At 33.9% G+C, this 17580-nt stretch overlaps 1 protein-coding gene across 6 annotated transcripts in view; it reads left to right on the top strand.

The window, feature by feature from the left end:
- The window catches only part of LOC125095498 (sodium channel protein type 3 subunit alpha), a 1188574-nt gene that overhangs the window by 1137460 nt on the left and 33534 nt on the right, over nucleotides 1-17580 (top strand). For 3 of the 6 annotated variants that reach the window (XM_047721990.1, XM_047721987.1, XM_047721986.1), the window contains 6 exons: nucleotides 311-601; nucleotides 6173-6520; nucleotides 7526-7658; nucleotides 9212-9450; nucleotides 16062-16235; nucleotides 17173-17529. In XM_047721990.1, the coding sequence (XP_047577946.1) occupies nucleotides 311-601; nucleotides 6173-6520; nucleotides 7526-7658; nucleotides 9212-9450; nucleotides 16062-16235; nucleotides 17173-17529 (1542 nt within the window). Of the gene's footprint in view, nucleotides 1-310; nucleotides 602-6172; nucleotides 6521-7525; nucleotides 7659-9211; nucleotides 9451-16061; nucleotides 16236-17172; nucleotides 17530-17580 lie in introns of those variants that run through there. The other 3 variants (XM_047721991.1, XM_047721988.1, XM_047721992.1) reach the window with 3 other exon arrangements.

The raw sequence follows: 17580 nt of genomic DNA, 5'->3' as shown, positions 1-17580 counted from the left end.
AAATGTAGAAGATATTTTTAAGAGAGCAACTTTTCTTGAAAATGAAGCTAATCTCAAAAGAGTTGTTTTTTTTTAAGCCTCTCCAAGAGATGTGCTAAACCAGACTTTTCTTGCCTTAATGCATAGGTTAGCATATTGCTTTATACTGTTTTAAATTGTCGTTATTAAGTAAACTCTCTAAGACACAATGAAGTGACCAGAAGGCACAATGTTTACCTATTGTTCACAGTCTTAATGACAACATTTGTACCACAGTTGACTGTTTCTAAAAGGACTTGGTGTAAATAGTGCCTGGCTTTGTCTTAAACAGGCAGTTGCAGCAGCATCAGCTGCTTCAAGAGATTTCAGTGGAATAGGTGGGTTAGGAGAGCTCCTGGAAAGTTCTTCAGAAGCATCAAAGTTAAGTTCTAAAAGTGCTAAGGAGTGGAGGAACCGAAGGAAGAAAAGACGACAAAGGGAGCATTTTGAAGGAAACAACAAAGGAGAGGGAGACAGGTTTCCCAAATCTGAATCTGAGGACAGTATCAAAAGAAGAAGCTTCCTTTTCTCCATGGATGGAAACCGACTGACTAGTGACAAGAAATTCTACTCCCCTCATCAGGTATGGTTTTCTTCGAAGAGCTCCAGTTTGTTCTGTCATTGCTATTGCTTTGTAATTATTGTATATTGTTTTGGTATATTTTTATAATATCTGATATAAATGAGGGACGGGGAACTACCATTTAACATGATTCTTTAATTTGTATCATAAGCTGTCTTTAAAAGAGACTTTTAAAACATTAATAACTTTTAAGGCAATCAGCTTTAAACAACACTATTTTGAGACCATGTTTCTTAATTTTCAGTTTTTGCGGGGTGAGGGGAGTAAAACTTAGCTATCGGAACTCAGTGAGAGTTTTGCAATCTCCTGTTTACCTTTTTCATTTTGAGACCTCAAATGAACTTAGTATCTCTGCATATGGGTGTCTGCCTTTATTGTCTGAGTTGTAATTGCCACATATGCATGAATTAAAAAAAAAAATCTCTGGATTTTGCCTTGATCTTTTGATATGTGAACCATGCTGTCATAAGTCTCCATTATGCTGACATGGTGTCACGCTAAGAGACATCAGAATGAAATGATGACCTAAATGCTCTTGGAAGAGACCTAAACTGAACACAGTCTATTTTTGCTCTGACTTAATGCCAACTACATAGTTCTTCAGCATATTTTCAAGTCAAAGAGGGAAAGGAGTTTTGTTTGTTAATACATTTTATGGGTTACATAATGTAAAGAATAAATAATTATGAACTCTGTGGTAAGTAAAGTTTTGACTTTGAACACTATTTGGTTCCACTAGAATTTCATGTGCTATGAATTATTAACTCTTCTAATCATATTAATCTGGGTCAGAATTATACCCTAAAAATAATGCTTTGAGGGATACTATATAATTAAGATAAAGCAAAAAACTATGTATCAACCAAGAGGTATGATATCCTTCTTATAAAGAACAAAAACCTTTTTAAAAATTGGAGTGATAAGTACAAATTCAGCATAGTGTTTAGCTCTTGGTTGGGAGGAAGGAGCATATGCAAAGTATCAATGAGTGTTTATCATTTGTATTGAATATGTAAATAAAATTTTAAAAAATAAACAAACACATTAATAACTTGAATTCTCATAGTAGGACAAAATAGATGTGTACACATGAGAAGTTGAAAGATAAAAACCATTTTCCTCCAGATAATGCCAATATCAAAAGGTCCGATTATTATCTTGCATATAACAAACATAAAGTATGGTTTAAATAAATACAACACATTTTGGATTAACTGGAAGCTCTACTGGGCAAGTTAGTTTCTCTGACCAGATTTTTTTGTCACCTTGATTTTAGCGTTATTAGGACTATAAGAGTCATTAGGATTAAGAGTATTTGACATTATACCATAATGACTGACATCACAGAAGCTTGTGTTCATATCTCAACTCCCAAGTGAGTTCTGTGACCCTACTCAAGTGACTTGTATTTTTGTAAGATTTCTGTAATAGGGGTAATAATGTCTACCTTAAAGAGTTGTGAAAGATTAAACAATATATAGAAACCTTATATGACAAATAGTAAAGCTCTTATTAAGTTAAAATTGATGAAAGATTCCAGATGAGGGAAACTAAAAACTTTTGAATAGTTGCAATTACCACAAAGGTGTATGCACAGTAGCAATATTTACATAAGCATATTTATAAGCTTATATTTTTGCATATTTTGCAAATTTAAGCATATTTTTTAAAACAGTACTGTTTCCATCCTTGTTTCATTACCACGCTCAAATAGAAATTGGATTAGTGCATTCAGCCAATCAACAAATATTTAATGAACACCTACTATGTGGCAGAAGTATTCTAGAAAATGAAAATACTTTGTGAACCAAAGAAGGATACAATTCACTGACCTCATGGAAATTTATACTAAAGAAGAAGACAGACAATAAATAAGATAAATAAGTTACAGACTATGTTAGAGGGTGATAAGTGCTATGGGAAAAAATAAGCAAATCATGAAAAGGGAATCAGGAGCACTAAGTGGATGTAAAAATTTTAAATAGGGTGGTTTGGGAAGTCTTCACTGTAAAGGAGACATTTAAGCAAAGATTTGTAAGGAGGCAAAGGAAGAGATTATCTCATTGAAGAGTATCCCAGACTCATGGAAGAGCCAAATGTAAGGCCCTGGCAAAGCAGTATGCCTGGAATGCTGAAGGAGCAGCTGGGAGGCCTGTGTTGAGTGAACCACAGAGAAAGCAGAGAGAAATTAGGTGGCAGACACAGTTTTAATACTAAAAACAGAATCAGTATATACATATGTTATTTGTAGTTCATTTTACAGTATTTGTAGATAGATAAGAGGTAGGTAGATAAATGGAGAGATACACAGATATAGAAGATATTTCAAAAGTAAAAGAAAGATCCTATGAACACCGATACTTACAAATCCCAATAAAGACAGACAGGGAGCATTAACACAACTCACAAGCAAATATATACCAGAAGCAGTGTACGATTTCTGACTATATAAACAAAAGAGGGTTCTGTGATAGTAAAGAGAATCAATGAAGGTAGCATAGGAATAGGAAGAATAAGATGGACATGGCATGCATTTAAAACAAATTTATCTTCTGAAAATGTCAAGGTCACAAATTATGGGAATGCTGCCCTCTACTAACATAAATTTTTGAATGTTGTTTTACATTTACTTTATGTTCATAGTACAGCATGGAAATGTACTTAAGGGTGTACAATGCAAAGTGAATCTCCTCCAAAGATTTTAGCTATGTTGTTTGGACACACCGAGACAATTTATTTTAAACCAGAAGGCTTGCTGCTATAACCAGTTATAGTTGTTGATTTATTGAAAACTCTGATAGGTACAGACAGTTAACTTGAAATTCTATTAAGTATTTCCACTAGAACATCTTTACATTCTCTGCATCATCTTCCATCTGGACTCTTCCCAACTGACTTCAAGTTCAATCCCTACATGCAGGACTGTGTATTACAGGCCTAATTACTTCTATTTTCTTTTTTGTTAATGAAAATTATAAGAGAGAAGGTTCATATTTACTTTCTCAGAACAAGGCAAAACATAAAAAATAAAGATACCTGGGATTCATGTTTTGCCATGCCTGAGGCAAAGAAAAATGGCCTTTTGGTCCTTAAAGCATAAAAGCTTGTTTTCCTTAGAGAAAGGGCTGCCACAGCTGTGGGTATTTCCTCTACTTTGCTGCATCTTCTAGTGTGTTATTTTTGGTTTATTTTCTCTGAATACTATTTTTGTTATCTTCTTTTTTGGTCTCTGTTGCCTTGAAAGCTGTGCTCATACCCATTATTATACTTTCCAAAGAGCGAACAGAAGTTTCAAATAAACTTAAAATTCTGGAAGGCCTTTGAAAACACCCCAACATAAAAACATTCAAATTAAAGGCACGTACCAGATACATTATAAACACGCACATACACCGTATACTCTCAACCAATATCATACAGACTGATTTTCAGTTTCCAAAGATAGTCGCTGAACATATGCATATTAAGATGATTACACTGAATCATCCTAGGGGTTAATGCAAGACAAAGTTAGGATTCTTCTAGTACCTGCATTAGAATCACCTGGAATGTGTATTGAATATTTAGATTCCAAGGTCCTATCCCCTACTTATTAAATCCCAAGTAAAAAACAACAACAACAAAAGAACCCTGAGACTAAAAATACACACTAAAGTTTTGAAACACAAGTCTGATAGTAGCCAGTATTATACTGATAATTAAAATTGAGTCTAAGGAGAGTAAAACATTACCATTCTTTATTACTGGGGGTTGAGTTTAAGTCTTCATGATATCTGATTTCTTGATCACTTTGATTAACTAGAAAATCAGTCTAACTACTCTCTGACATTGGGTAGCCAACTGTGTGCAAACTGAGTGTCAGAAAGGCATAGTCTCAGGTTGGACAAGCTGGACAACGAATAATAGTTCCTGTGGATATTTTAACTAAGACCAAAACAAGAGCACATTTCTTAATGAGTAATATCTTTCCAGAACATCACTATGACAGAGGGCAACAATGATTATTCTGATCCTTTGCAGTCTGGGAAAAGCCATAAAAATAAAGCTAAAAATGGGGCCTAAGAAAATCAGCATGACCTAATTAGGCAGAGGATACAAAAATAAATTTGATGGAGTCTGTCTTTTCTATGTTTTTTTCCCCACTAAAATCATTTTATTTGGCTTTATATACTGACTTTTGGAAGAAGAATGGGAAGGTACAGGAATATTTGCTGTGGTCATATGGATATGTATGCATATGTGTGTGTACATATATATACATATATAGGTATATATACATACACGCATACATATATATAAAACCCTGGCTATGAAGACAGGTGGGGGAGGTCACGAGAGTCCAAGCAGGGGGCGCAATGGGGACTGTCATTGTTAAGAGGACAGTAAACAAAGATTCCACAGACTGAATAGAGATATTTTTGAAAACTATGACCAAGGCTAGAATAGAGATATTTGGTGCTGCTGGTTTAAAATTCATCCAAAAGGTGAAAGAATGGATTTCATGTTATATCTTCATTTTCTAGTACCAGAAACCATTTGCTCAATTTATTTGTGAACTCATGTAATAAAAAAGTTCTGAATCATCCAGTTCCTTCTAATAAAATTAAAGTGAGATCAGAAGGATAAGCTGTTTTCTACATCACCCTCTTTGGTAAAGTCATGTACATACGTCTTGCTTTTTTAATCTAGTGTTGAATTTTAAGTAATAATAGCAACTTATATGGCACTTCAGGAATTCTCTCTATTGTGTTTGTTAGTACATATATTCTCTTAAGGTGAATCACTAGTAGCTATTTGGGAAACTATTAGCAAATTCAGAAGACAGCATCATAGGTAAGTTTCATGACTTTTATTCCCACGTGGACAGAGAAAAACAGATTCAGAAAAAGAGTAAACTAATTTCCTTTTAGAACTCAAAAGAAGAGAATAAGAGATAACAGTTTTGTTTTTAAATCAATATCTAGAAGTAACACATTTGATACAATATTTTAAATTTGAGCCAACACTCTCTCTTGAGGCATAATTTATATTCCAAGTTGCATGCCCTTCAGATCATAACAACTCTCAGTAAAAGCCATCTACTATTTGTTTAACCACCACTACCTCCAAAAAGAATCATTTGTCCTTTCCAGCATCATGTTCGGGCCAGTAACATAATGGTAAAATCCACCTCACAGTATTAGAGTTAAGATCAAAAATAAAATGGTTGTGCACTTAGAAAATTGCAAATTAGGATTCCTAATCAGAAAAGAAAAAACAGTGGGGTTCCATGGTGTAATGGTTAGCACTCTGGACTCTGAATCCAGAAAAGAAAAAACAACAAAAAAAACCTCTTTATACTTAAACTTGTATTGTGATCTTTAATAAAAATATCAAAACAAATGTGTTCTCTATAAACCTGATTTATATATTTTAAGAGCATAAATAAGAACTATTTATATAGTTTAAGAGCAAGACTATTCTAATCCAAATGCAAATCGATTCTGCAATATTAAGACTTTTGTTAAGTAACTGTGTTTCTGTCCCCCTCCCCTGACCCCGCAATTCCTTTCTTCCTTGCTCTCTCCACAGTCTCTGTTAAGTATCCGTGGCTCCCTGTTTTCCCCACGACGCAATAGCAAAACAAGCATTTTCAGCTTCAGAGGACGAGCAAAGGACGTCGGTTCTGAAAATGACTTTGCTGATGATGAGCACAGTACATTTGAAGACAGCGAGAGCAGGAGAGACTCACTGTTTGTGCCGCACAGACATGGAGAGCGACGCAACAGTAACGTTAGTCAGGCCAGTATGTCATCCAGGATGGTGCCAGGGCTTCCAGCAAATGGGAAGATGCACAGCACTGTGGATTGCAATGGTGTGGTTTCCTTGGTGGGTGGACCGTCAGCTCTAACCTCACCTACTGGACAACTTCCGCCAGAGGTGATAATAGATAAGTTAGCTATGACATTACACACCAATTTGAAATATCAAAGCCTGGGCGATTTAGCCTGTTATACCATCCTGCTTCCCCAAAATGAAATGCCTCAAAATAATATACAATTTATTGAATGAAAAACAACAAATCTTTAGAACCAACTGAATCGTATGGGACCATTAGCTTTCAAATGCCTTAGAGTTTTTAGAGTCTGAGAGAAAACATATCTGCAAATTCAGTAAACCTACCAATACAAAATAATGGGCACTGTGACAACTAAATTGTTATTATAAATGTATGCTCACATAGAATTATATAATTATTCATACTCTGTAAATTTAATATACTTAAAATTTAGTATTATCATGACCAATATATGGATAATAGGCAGTTTCCACATAAATATCAGTATTATATGCTAAAATGTTTTTATATGTATTAAAATGACTCTAAAAATGTTATTTCTTGTAGGATGGCATATAGAAATAATCAAAGAAATCTCAGGAAAGCACACATATTTCATTGTACATCTGTGTTTGTGCATGCAAAAAAATTGGCCCATATATGTCAATATTGTCAATACAGCTTCAAAGAAAACACTCAAGCCTTGCAACATTATAATCCTATTATTTTGGGGGGGGGAGAAGATTGATCTGATTATTAATCATTGTGATAAGCTGAAAATAATCTGCATTTGAGTGAAATGAAACAATATATGACTTTAGCATGCTTATGAACATTTCTCTGAAAATTCCAACAGGTTAATTAAAACATTCCTGCAACAAACTTGCCCTGTACAATTGCATCTAACTGGTGAATTCTTGTTAAACACTATCACCTGTGATAAATTTTTCAAAAGAGTTTATAACTTAATAAATGCAATATGTTATTATTACTTGAAAGTTATTACCTGGAAAAACTGCATGTAGCATGATTTTCCAAAGAAATGCTATGTGCTATTATATTAGTCATTGAAAGGGTGGTTTGAACCATTAGTATTTGGTTTGCAGGGCACCACCACTGAAACAGAAGTCAGAAAGAGAAGGCTAAGTTCTTACCAGATTTCAATGGAGATGCTGGAGGATTCCTCTGGAAGGCAAAGAGCCATGAGCATAGCTAGCATCCTAACCAACACAATGGAAGGTAAGAAGCAAGACATGAGATAGTCAGCTTTACATGATTATATATGCTTTGTGGAACTATTTCTTTGTCTCATAGAATTATCAAAGTCAACTACCCAAGATCAGAATGGTGTAACAGACCTAGGTAGATGATACACAAAATATAGTGTTATCACACTGGTTACAAAAACTAATACTGTTCCTTTTTCTTTTAAACTCCTTATCTTGTCTGCACAGTGGTAGTCCCCCACTCCATATTATGTCAGTGAGTTTTTATCATTATGTTACATTATCCTTAAACAATCAGAATATACATTTCCCTTCTTAAGTTTTGTATGTAAAAGCACAGGAAACATCTCTTTCAAGCTTTAGTCTGTTCTCTGGGCCAGGAGGTAGTGATATGGTGGGGGGAGACATGTGAATGAACTGAATAAATGAAAACTTGTGTTCAACACTGACCCTAAGAAAAGACCTCTTCTCCATCTTCCACATACCCAGAAAACATTACATTCCTCCAAAGGAGAGCTTAAACAAATGCTTGTTGATTTTGACACATGGGAATGGGCAGCAACTATTATATTATTCCCCTGTTCATTCATTAAATAATTCTCCACTTCATAAAGTTTGGAGGATATTTCATTAGTTCTGCAATTTTATAAGTCTTTTATATAAGTAATATTTAACATGTGGTCTTCAGAAAATATCACTAACATTTTGTATCTTGTCCTATTGGTGTGTATGATATCTGAACAGTCACGTAATAATTATAACAAGTTTCACCTACTAAAATTACTGCAACTTTTAAAATTATTTTATGTTAAAATTCTGAAAGATATGGGTAATATGAATAACATAAGTAGATATGGGTTTGAATCTATACTAAAAAAGGACATACCACATACTCATTGTGTGCAAGATTAATGCTGATGGGGAGACAATCAGAAGAGAGTATTGGTCCCACGCATTAATAATAAGGATCACAGCTTTAGACAGCATTCTTAAATAGACACTTTCAACAGAAATAATAAGTGTTTGATACTTTTAATATTTCTGTAAGGCTTATTTAAAAATTGTTTTGGGACACCTAGGTGGCTCAGTTGGTTAAGCATCTGCCTTCAGCTCGGATCATGATCTCAGGATCCTAGGACCCAGCCCAGCATTTGGCTCTCTGCTCAGCAGCAAGTCTGCTTCTCCCTCTCTCTCTCAAACTAATAAAATTAAAAAAAAATAAAAATAAAAATTATTTTGATAAAAAGAATATGGCAATATAATCAATAATTACCTAGTTATTAGGTAATAAATTTAGTTAATTTGAAGCAAAATATTACATTGATGGTGTTTATTTTCTGTATTTAATTAAAGGAGAAAGATGTTTATATGTTTATATGAAATTTTTAATGAATATTTTGTGAAAATATCTAATGGGATTGCCTTCTCAAGTGTTAAGCTACTTAAGTAATACGAACGTCCATCCCCAGGTAGAAGCACTGATTTTACAAAACAATGTATAATCTATAGCAACAACAATTCATTTTTATTGTTATTTACTATTCTTCCTCTTTATTATTCCCCTAGAACTTGAAGAATCTAGACAGAAATGTCCACCATGCTGGTACAGATTTGCCAATGTGTTTTTGATCTGGGACTGCTGTGATGCATGGTTAAAAGTAAAGCATCTTGTGAATTTAATTGTTATGGATCCATTTGTTGATCTAGCCATCACTATTTGCATTGTCTTAAATACCCTCTTTATGGCCATGGAGCACTACCCAATGACCGGTCAATTCAGTAGTGTATTGACTGTAGGAAACTTGGTAAGTTCATTTAAAGTTTACTTATTTCCTTTGGTAGGAGTGGGAGATATAGACCAGAGGAAAAAATCCATTTATGCTATGTAGGGAATCTGAGCAATAAGATCTAAAATTCAACGTGTGGGGGCAACTGGGTGGCTCAGTAGTTAAGCATCTGCCTTCTGCTCAGGTCATGATCCCAGGGTCTGGGATTGGGCTCCCTGCTCAGCAGGAAGGCTGCTTCTCCTTCTCACACTCTTCCTGCTTGTGTTCCCTCTCTCCCTGTGTCTCTCTCTCTGTCAAATAAATAAATAAAATCTTTTTTAAAATAATAAATAAATAAGATTCAACTGGTATGAATGCTGATTGCTCAAACCAATGTCCGTGCTAATTGACCATGGTGTCTTACCAGTTGCAAGCTCATTAAAATTTTTACCATCATTCTTGCTAAAATATAGGTCCAGAAAAATCATAATCTAATTCTGGCTAAAAATACAGTTTTAATATACACAGCCTCTGAAGAAATCATGTCCACTGAAGGAAATATATAAAGATTTATTTCTGTTAAAAGAGGAGAGTTGTTTCAAACTGAATTACTTAATAAAATCCTTCAGTAGAATTCACACAAGAGAAGAAAGAGTTGGTGAAAATGAATTTGTAATTTAGCCATAGTTTTGGTTCAAATTATTTGGGCACGCATCTATGTAGGTGTATGTGGACATGTACATTTCCTCCTTTATATGAGAAAATTGAAATGGATAAACAAGTAAGAGAAGGATTACTTGAGAGCTTCCTTTTTGGCACAAGACAGAAACAAACTCAAACTAGTTTAAGGGAAAATTAAAAACTGACTCCTAGAATGGAAAGAAAAAGATGAACTACAAAACCATATAAAAGGTAATTTTGCAGTTGGGCTTCAGGAACTGCTTTAACCAAGAGCTTGGAAGTAGGCCAAATGTTCACTTCATCTTCTGTCTCTGGGTCAGGAAATATGCTCAGCCATAGCTCATTGGTTTTACATCTTGTAACCTCTGCACTGGAAAAAAACTGTCTCTTTTTCAGTTCTAGTTCAAACACTCACAATAGGACTCTTGTTTGGCACAGCTTAGGTCAGATACCCACCTCTGGTTTAATCAGGGGCAGAAGGTAGAGCCATGTGAAAACATGACAGACTTGAGCAATCATACAGGTGGAGGAACAATTCCCAAGAAAAGCTGAAAAGGGAATACTGGGCAGACAATTACATAAATGTCTACCTAGTAAGTGACCTCAACGTTACTCCATTGTTTGACTTAGTAGAATACCTACCAGATTCTTGGGATTTTCTTCGTCTTTGGCACCTGTGAATGGATTTTTTTAATGATTCTTCACTGATCTTTCCAATCACTCCATGTCTGCCTTCTTTTCTGGACTTCTTATGTCTACTAAGGCTAGTACTCAACGTTTTTATATACTCAGCAACTATAGGAATTATCTATTCTTGTGGTATAAGCTGTGCCCTGGTCCTATATTTCCAACTGTTACAGAACATGGTTTAAGGATAACTTTAATCAGCAACTGTAGGAATTATCTACTCTTGTGGTATAAGCTGTGCCCTGGTCCTATATTTCCAACTGTTACAGAACATGGTTTAAGGATAACTTTAAACACAACATGTAACAGCTGAAAGATCATCTTTCTCACAGTTTATTGAAAGTCCTAACTCAGTTCAGTCTTGTGTTACCTCTAGTAGCAGCCTTCCAGCTTCAAAGAGCCTTTCAACTTCAAAGATAGAAATCTGATAGCCATTTTTACTTACTTTTCCTTTATTTTTTATATACAAGTTGATAGAAGACCCATTATTTCTTCTTTCGAGGTACCTCTTTTTTAGTCTTATAACTACAATTAAAATAATATTTTTAACACTCTGCACTCAATAGATTTGCACTGTGCTGAAGTATTTATTATCTGTATTTATGGTTCAACAGTCCTATCTGATTTTTAAGACTCCCCATCTGATCCCATCCTACTATACCATCTTATTGTCCATTGTTTCCTAACCAGCCACTATTGGCCCATCAGAACAGCCATGTCACTGTACCACGTAAACACCACATATTTATATATTTACATATGGGAAAATATTCACTATTTTCTACATTCTCATCTAGAGTGTTCTGACTCAAATCCCCTCAATTCTTCAAGGTTATGTCCATTTTTCCTTTCTATCTCTTACAGTGATTACATGGTTGTAGCTCAATAAACAACCAACTGGTTGTTTCCTACCCATATGGGCTGCTTAAAATAGCATGTTTTCATGAAAGAATATGGGTTTTGGAGTCAGGTGTAACTGGATTTGGCTTCATTGCCAATGCTTACTAATAATGTAGCATCTGGACAAGTCTGATAAAAAATCTGAGTCCTTGTTTTCTGTTTTGAAATGGATATAATGATACCCATCTCCCAGAGTTGTTGTGAAGGCCGAATGAGGTAATGTGAAAACAATACTGAGCCAGGCATCTAGCATGTGCTCAATAAACTATTTCCTTCCTCTAATATATGCTATTAACCTTTCTCTGAAATACTGATGGAAAACAGTTCTTCTCTAGCTCCTGTATTTTTCCCAAGATACTGTACAGTTAGGGAAGTTGAATAGTTGGGAAGAAATTTTGGAAATTTGCCAGAGTGAAGCAGGAAATTGAGGTTTTATAGAATTCCAATGTTGAAACACAAGAGTTTGGAAGCACAGGATAAGAGAGGTTGGATTACGGGAAAATCAAATGGAAAAGCACTAGACTAAAGCACCAAATCTGGGTTTAAGTCCTATAGTCCATGCTAAATAACTGGGTGCTCTTGAAAAAGCCATTTAGATCTTCGGTCTGTTTTCCAATGAGTAGAATATATTGAACAAGATGATTTTTTATGTCCATTCCAGTTCCAAAATTCTGTAACTTAATGTGTAGCAATGGAGATAATGAAGTACAGAAGCAGGATGGAAGACTGGTGACTGACAGATTATGGTAAAACCGCTGATATGCTGAGGTTAGCAATGGGGATACAAGGCTCATCAAGATAAAGAGTGCACATGATAGGAAACAGACCTGAGTTAACTATTTCTAACCGTAAAAGTAGGAAAATGTGTAAACTGTTTCTATTAGCTGAAAGTTCCTGTTATTATTAATAATAATATCATACATATAAGGCATTTCATAGTTTCCCATTTATCTTATTTTATATCCATAACAAGCTTTATCATAAATATCAATGTATAGAAAATTATATCTATGTTTAATTATACATTAAATAATTAAAAAATCAATACATAGGGAGACAGAGAGATAGACAAAAAAGAAAAAGAGAAAAAAATGGGAGGTGGGGGAGAGGGAGAGAATATATTCCTTATATCATGGGTACTTCGCTAACTCTGGACTATATTATCCACCGTGGATGGTTGCATTGCATATTTTATGGAGTTTATAGGTTGCTCATTTAAATGAATTTAGTTTCTATGGAGTAATTATTACTACTCAAATGATTGCAAAATACCTTATAAATAAGGACATCTAGGTTTGGGTTGAATTGTTAACAAACGGACATCTTGTAAAAGACTTGTGGAACTTTCAGGCTTATTTAGATCAATGTGCCCCATCTGTATCCTGTTTCTGGAACACATAAAAATTACATCAGTCCTCTACTAATTGGATTGACTGATCAAATTTGAGTATCAGGAGACCTCAAATATCTGTTGAGTTTCTCTAAGATGCTCTATTTTGTTTTTGTTATAACCATTATAAGGTGAACCCACCTTAGAGATTTTATAAGCAAGAAATCTTCCATGAATCATAGCAGGTTAGACAATCTCTTTATCATACAAACATTCCCAACTAACCGGTGACTCTTTCTTCAGGAAATACAGATAGAGGTTTGTAGTTCTTTACACTGATTACTATTCTTACTATAACTCTCATTGTAACCAGTGATTAAGAGTTCATGATATCCCCTTATTCTGCTGGACCCTGAAGGGAAGTCAGAACAAGTACCTGTACTAAGAATCTTACAGGTCATTTGCAAATAAAAGCCTAAAGAAACACAATTAGGAAAATTATTTCAATTAAATGGTGCAGTATAGGATATGAATTTAAAATCTCAGGAAAGGGACATGATAACTCTTTGAAGGAAAAAATAACGCTTGTTTATTGAATGATAAAAAACTGAGGAGCCAAACCCTAAAATTCACTTGGAGACATCTTGCATCAATGAGAGTGCTATCCAGCCATCTAACTCCTTTCCTACTATAATATAAAGCTATCTTGTCTCCAAACTAACAATTTATAATGAGGGTCTTGTGTAATAATTGTGTGTACACCAACTTGCAAATAAAATTTGATAGGCAGTACATTGCTGACAGAAATCCAAGAATTTTTGATGCAGACCTTATGTCATCTCAATTAATATCCTCATTTGACAGATGAGAGAAAAGAACACCATAAATGTTAAATCATTTCCCATGATTTTTCTTTAAGTACATTTCAATTTCACCTTCCCCACCCAATCAACAACAACAGCAAAAAATATTTAAAGACGTGTATCCAAAGGCATGGGAATAATAAAACTAAAACCATTTTTAAAAGAGGTTAATAATAATATAGTAAAAGTAGACTACAGTTACATCAAATTCACTACAAAAAAAAAAAAAAGGAACATCAGTCTGGGCAAGTAGGAAAAAAGGTTCTGCAGAGTAAACTGACCAATACTCGGCCTTCAGAATGAAAATTTCTCCTTTTAATGTACATCAACAGAATTTTCCTCACTAATACTCAATAGGAAAACCTTCCTATTCCTGAAATAAGAACTTATTCCCCAACATTTGATCATCCTAAGGGTTGTGCCCCCCATAACAACTCAAAATGCCCTGAATTTCTTTATTCTTGGTCTAGACTCCCAGGCTGATTCTCATCTCCATCCTTAAAACTTACACTTTTGCTGTTATCATGTGTCATCATGTACAGTAGGTTAGGAACTTTTCACTGAACTTATCTCCTCACTAAAGAAACTGGCTTATTAAATGAAGCCTATAAATTCATTGTCCATAAGAAATTTATCAGCCTAAATGAACAGAAGGTTTATGCAGTCTTGGGGTTGAATACCTTAATTACTACTATATTTTCAAAGGCCAGCAAAATGTCTTCCATTTAGGTGTTCAACAGACTTTTTTCCAAATGAATGAGTGGCTACAGAAGCATATAACCTGAGTTTCAAGAGACAAAAAGCTTCTTCAAGAAAACAAGACAGAGTTAGGATATTTGATATATTAAATTATTTATTAATATTTGATATGTTAAATTATTTCATATTTATTATATTATCTATAATATGTATTATATTGTGTATAATATATAATATATTCTATTTATTTAATATATTATGAATATTAATTAAATATTTGATATATTAGGTATTTCCCTAAGGTCTTTCTTTGTTTAGGAAAATAATATGTTACTGGATTAATTTCTTTTTTAAGATTTATGTATTTGAGAAAGAGATAGGGCACGCGAGAGGGCATGTGCATTGGGGAAGGGGCAGAGGGAGAGAAATCCTCAAGCAGACTCCCTGCTGAGCTCAGGGGAGGGAGGGTTCCACTTCTCCCAGGACCTGGAGATCATGACGTGAGCTGAAATCAAGAGTCAGGCACTTAAACTACTGAACCACTCCACTGTCCCTATGTTAGCTGCATTTGTACATTTTTAAGAGCGGATAATGATTTTAATTAACAGGGTATTTTAGGAATTTAAGTAACTTTGATACTGTTATTTTGACAGAGTTCCTTCAAGGTAAAGGCTGACTTACCTTATAAATGGTAAGCTTGACTTTATAGTCATAAAATGCAGCTTTTACCTATTGTTAATTAGGTTAATTGCTTTAAAAGATTTTTTGCAAGAGTAATTTCATAACTCTTCATACCCTTGGGTCTCTTAGCCTGTGGTTCTGAGTTAAAAAACAAATTCTGAATTTATTTCATTTTGTTTCTATTGTCAAACAGACATTCATCCAACCACTCAAATAATTTATTAATTTTAATTATGGGTATACTGAGAATGTTCTCCTGCTGCTTTCAATTAAATATGCAGCTCCTTGCTCTATTAATCCATTAACCTTAATTCTGAGGCATGCATCCAGAGATTATTATTATAAAACATCTGTGGCAAACTCACTCTTATTTTAGGAATACTTATGAAGTTACAGAAATAAGATGGTATCCCTTTAAAAACCCACAAAAATCAAGAATAAAATATGGTTTGTAGCAAATTTAAAATAAATTTAGAGTAACTTCAATTAATATATAGATTTGTTCCTAATCAATAATATGAAAAACAAAATTCACTGTGACTATGGGAGAAATCTGGTGTACCAAAAAGGGCAGTAATTCAGTTATTACTACTCAGTATTACATTTACAATATGAATGAGGAAATGCTTTAAAATCAGGATTTTCTTGGAGATCTAGCTCCTAGAAAAATATGCTAAACCTTGCTATCAGTTTGTCACATTTCTCCATTTTAAGTGTTAAATAATTTTATTCAGGACTATTTAATATTCTTTACAGATTCTTACAGTGTCTAAAGTTTTTCAGTGTTTGTGATCTTTATTTTACTTCAGGTTTTCACTGGGATCTTCACAGCAGAAATGGTTCTCAAGATCATTGCCATGGATCCGTATTATTATTTCCAAGAAGGCTGGAATATATTTGATGGAATTATTGTCAGCCTTAGTTTGATGGAGCTTGGCCTGGCAAATGTGGAGGGATTGTCTGTACTGAGATCATTCAGACTGGTATCTACTTAGACTATGTTTATATTCATCACTGGCATAAAATTTATTTTGAAAATGAATCATTTTCAATCATTTTACATTTCAATCATTTTACATTTACTATTAATAATATTTTAAATCTACACCAATACACGTGATACTCTAAGAAGATACATAAACATTCTCTTTAAAGCTAAGTGTGACTCTTTTCTAAGAATGATAAACATGGTGGAAATCATTGTTATAAAACCATGATAAAACTATGTTTTAAATTCACTCAAAAAACCTTTTTGCTTCAATTCTTTAAAGAAATGCAAATAATAATTCTAGGCCTCAATTAACCTTTGCTTTTTATCAACCTTACTTATATTAATGGGAACTACTTTAAAGGAACTTATAAGAAAATATTTGATACCATTAGCATTTTAAACAATAGTCTAACAAACTTTTTTAAACTTGGCAAAAAAATTATTTAAAAATGTATAAAATTTAATTGCAAACTAAATGTGTATTTTTTCAAATTGAAAAGAAGTCTTTAAGTTATTTTTCATCAAATTAGTTTATTTTAATTTTATAAATATCCATTAAAATATGTAACATACTTTTCATATTTCCTTTTACTCTAAAATATAGTCTGAGGGTGACTTTAGTTTTCTAAATTCAATTTATATGTCTCTAATCAAAATATTAATGTGTTTTCAGGGATATATCTGTTGATCAATCAGAAATGTTTTATTTATCTTGACATATTTTATCTTTTTAGTTTTGCTTTTAATGATTTGATTTACAATTTGTGTATTACTAACTATTTTTTCTGGATTTGAATTTTAGTATGGTTTGAGATTTTATATCCCTCAGAGGTAGGTCTACAATATGGCATATTAACAAAACACTGTCTAACTAACTTCCAAAATTACATTGTGATTATTACTGAGGGTATGTTTTCACTTAATTACAGCTTCGAGTTTTCAAGTTGGCAAAATCTTGGCCCACGCTGAATATGCTGATAAAGATCATTGGCAATTCTGTGGGGGCTTTAGGTAATCTCACCTTGGTGTTGGCCATCATCGTCTTTATTTTTGCCGTGGTCGGCATGCAGCTCTTTGGTAAGAGCTACAAAGAATGTGTCTGCAAGATCTCCAGTGACTGCCAACTCCCTCGCTGGCATATGAATGACTTCTTTCACTCCTTCCTGATTGTGTTCCGCGTGTTGTGTGGAGAGTGGATAGAAACCATGTGGGACTGTATGGAGGTTGCTGGCCAAACCATGTGCCTTATTGTTTTCATGTTGGTCATGGTCATTGGAAACCTTGTGGTACGTATATATTACAAATGCACATAATTCAGAACAAGATCACACAGTAGC

The sequence above is a fragment of the Lutra lutra genome, chromosome 3 (assembly GCF_902655055.1).
Source record: "Lutra lutra chromosome 3, mLutLut1.2, whole genome shotgun sequence".
In the NCBI taxonomy this organism is placed as follows: domain Eukaryota; kingdom Metazoa; phylum Chordata; class Mammalia; order Carnivora; family Mustelidae; genus Lutra; species Lutra lutra.
This window is presented reverse-complemented; position numbering and strand designations above follow the sequence as displayed.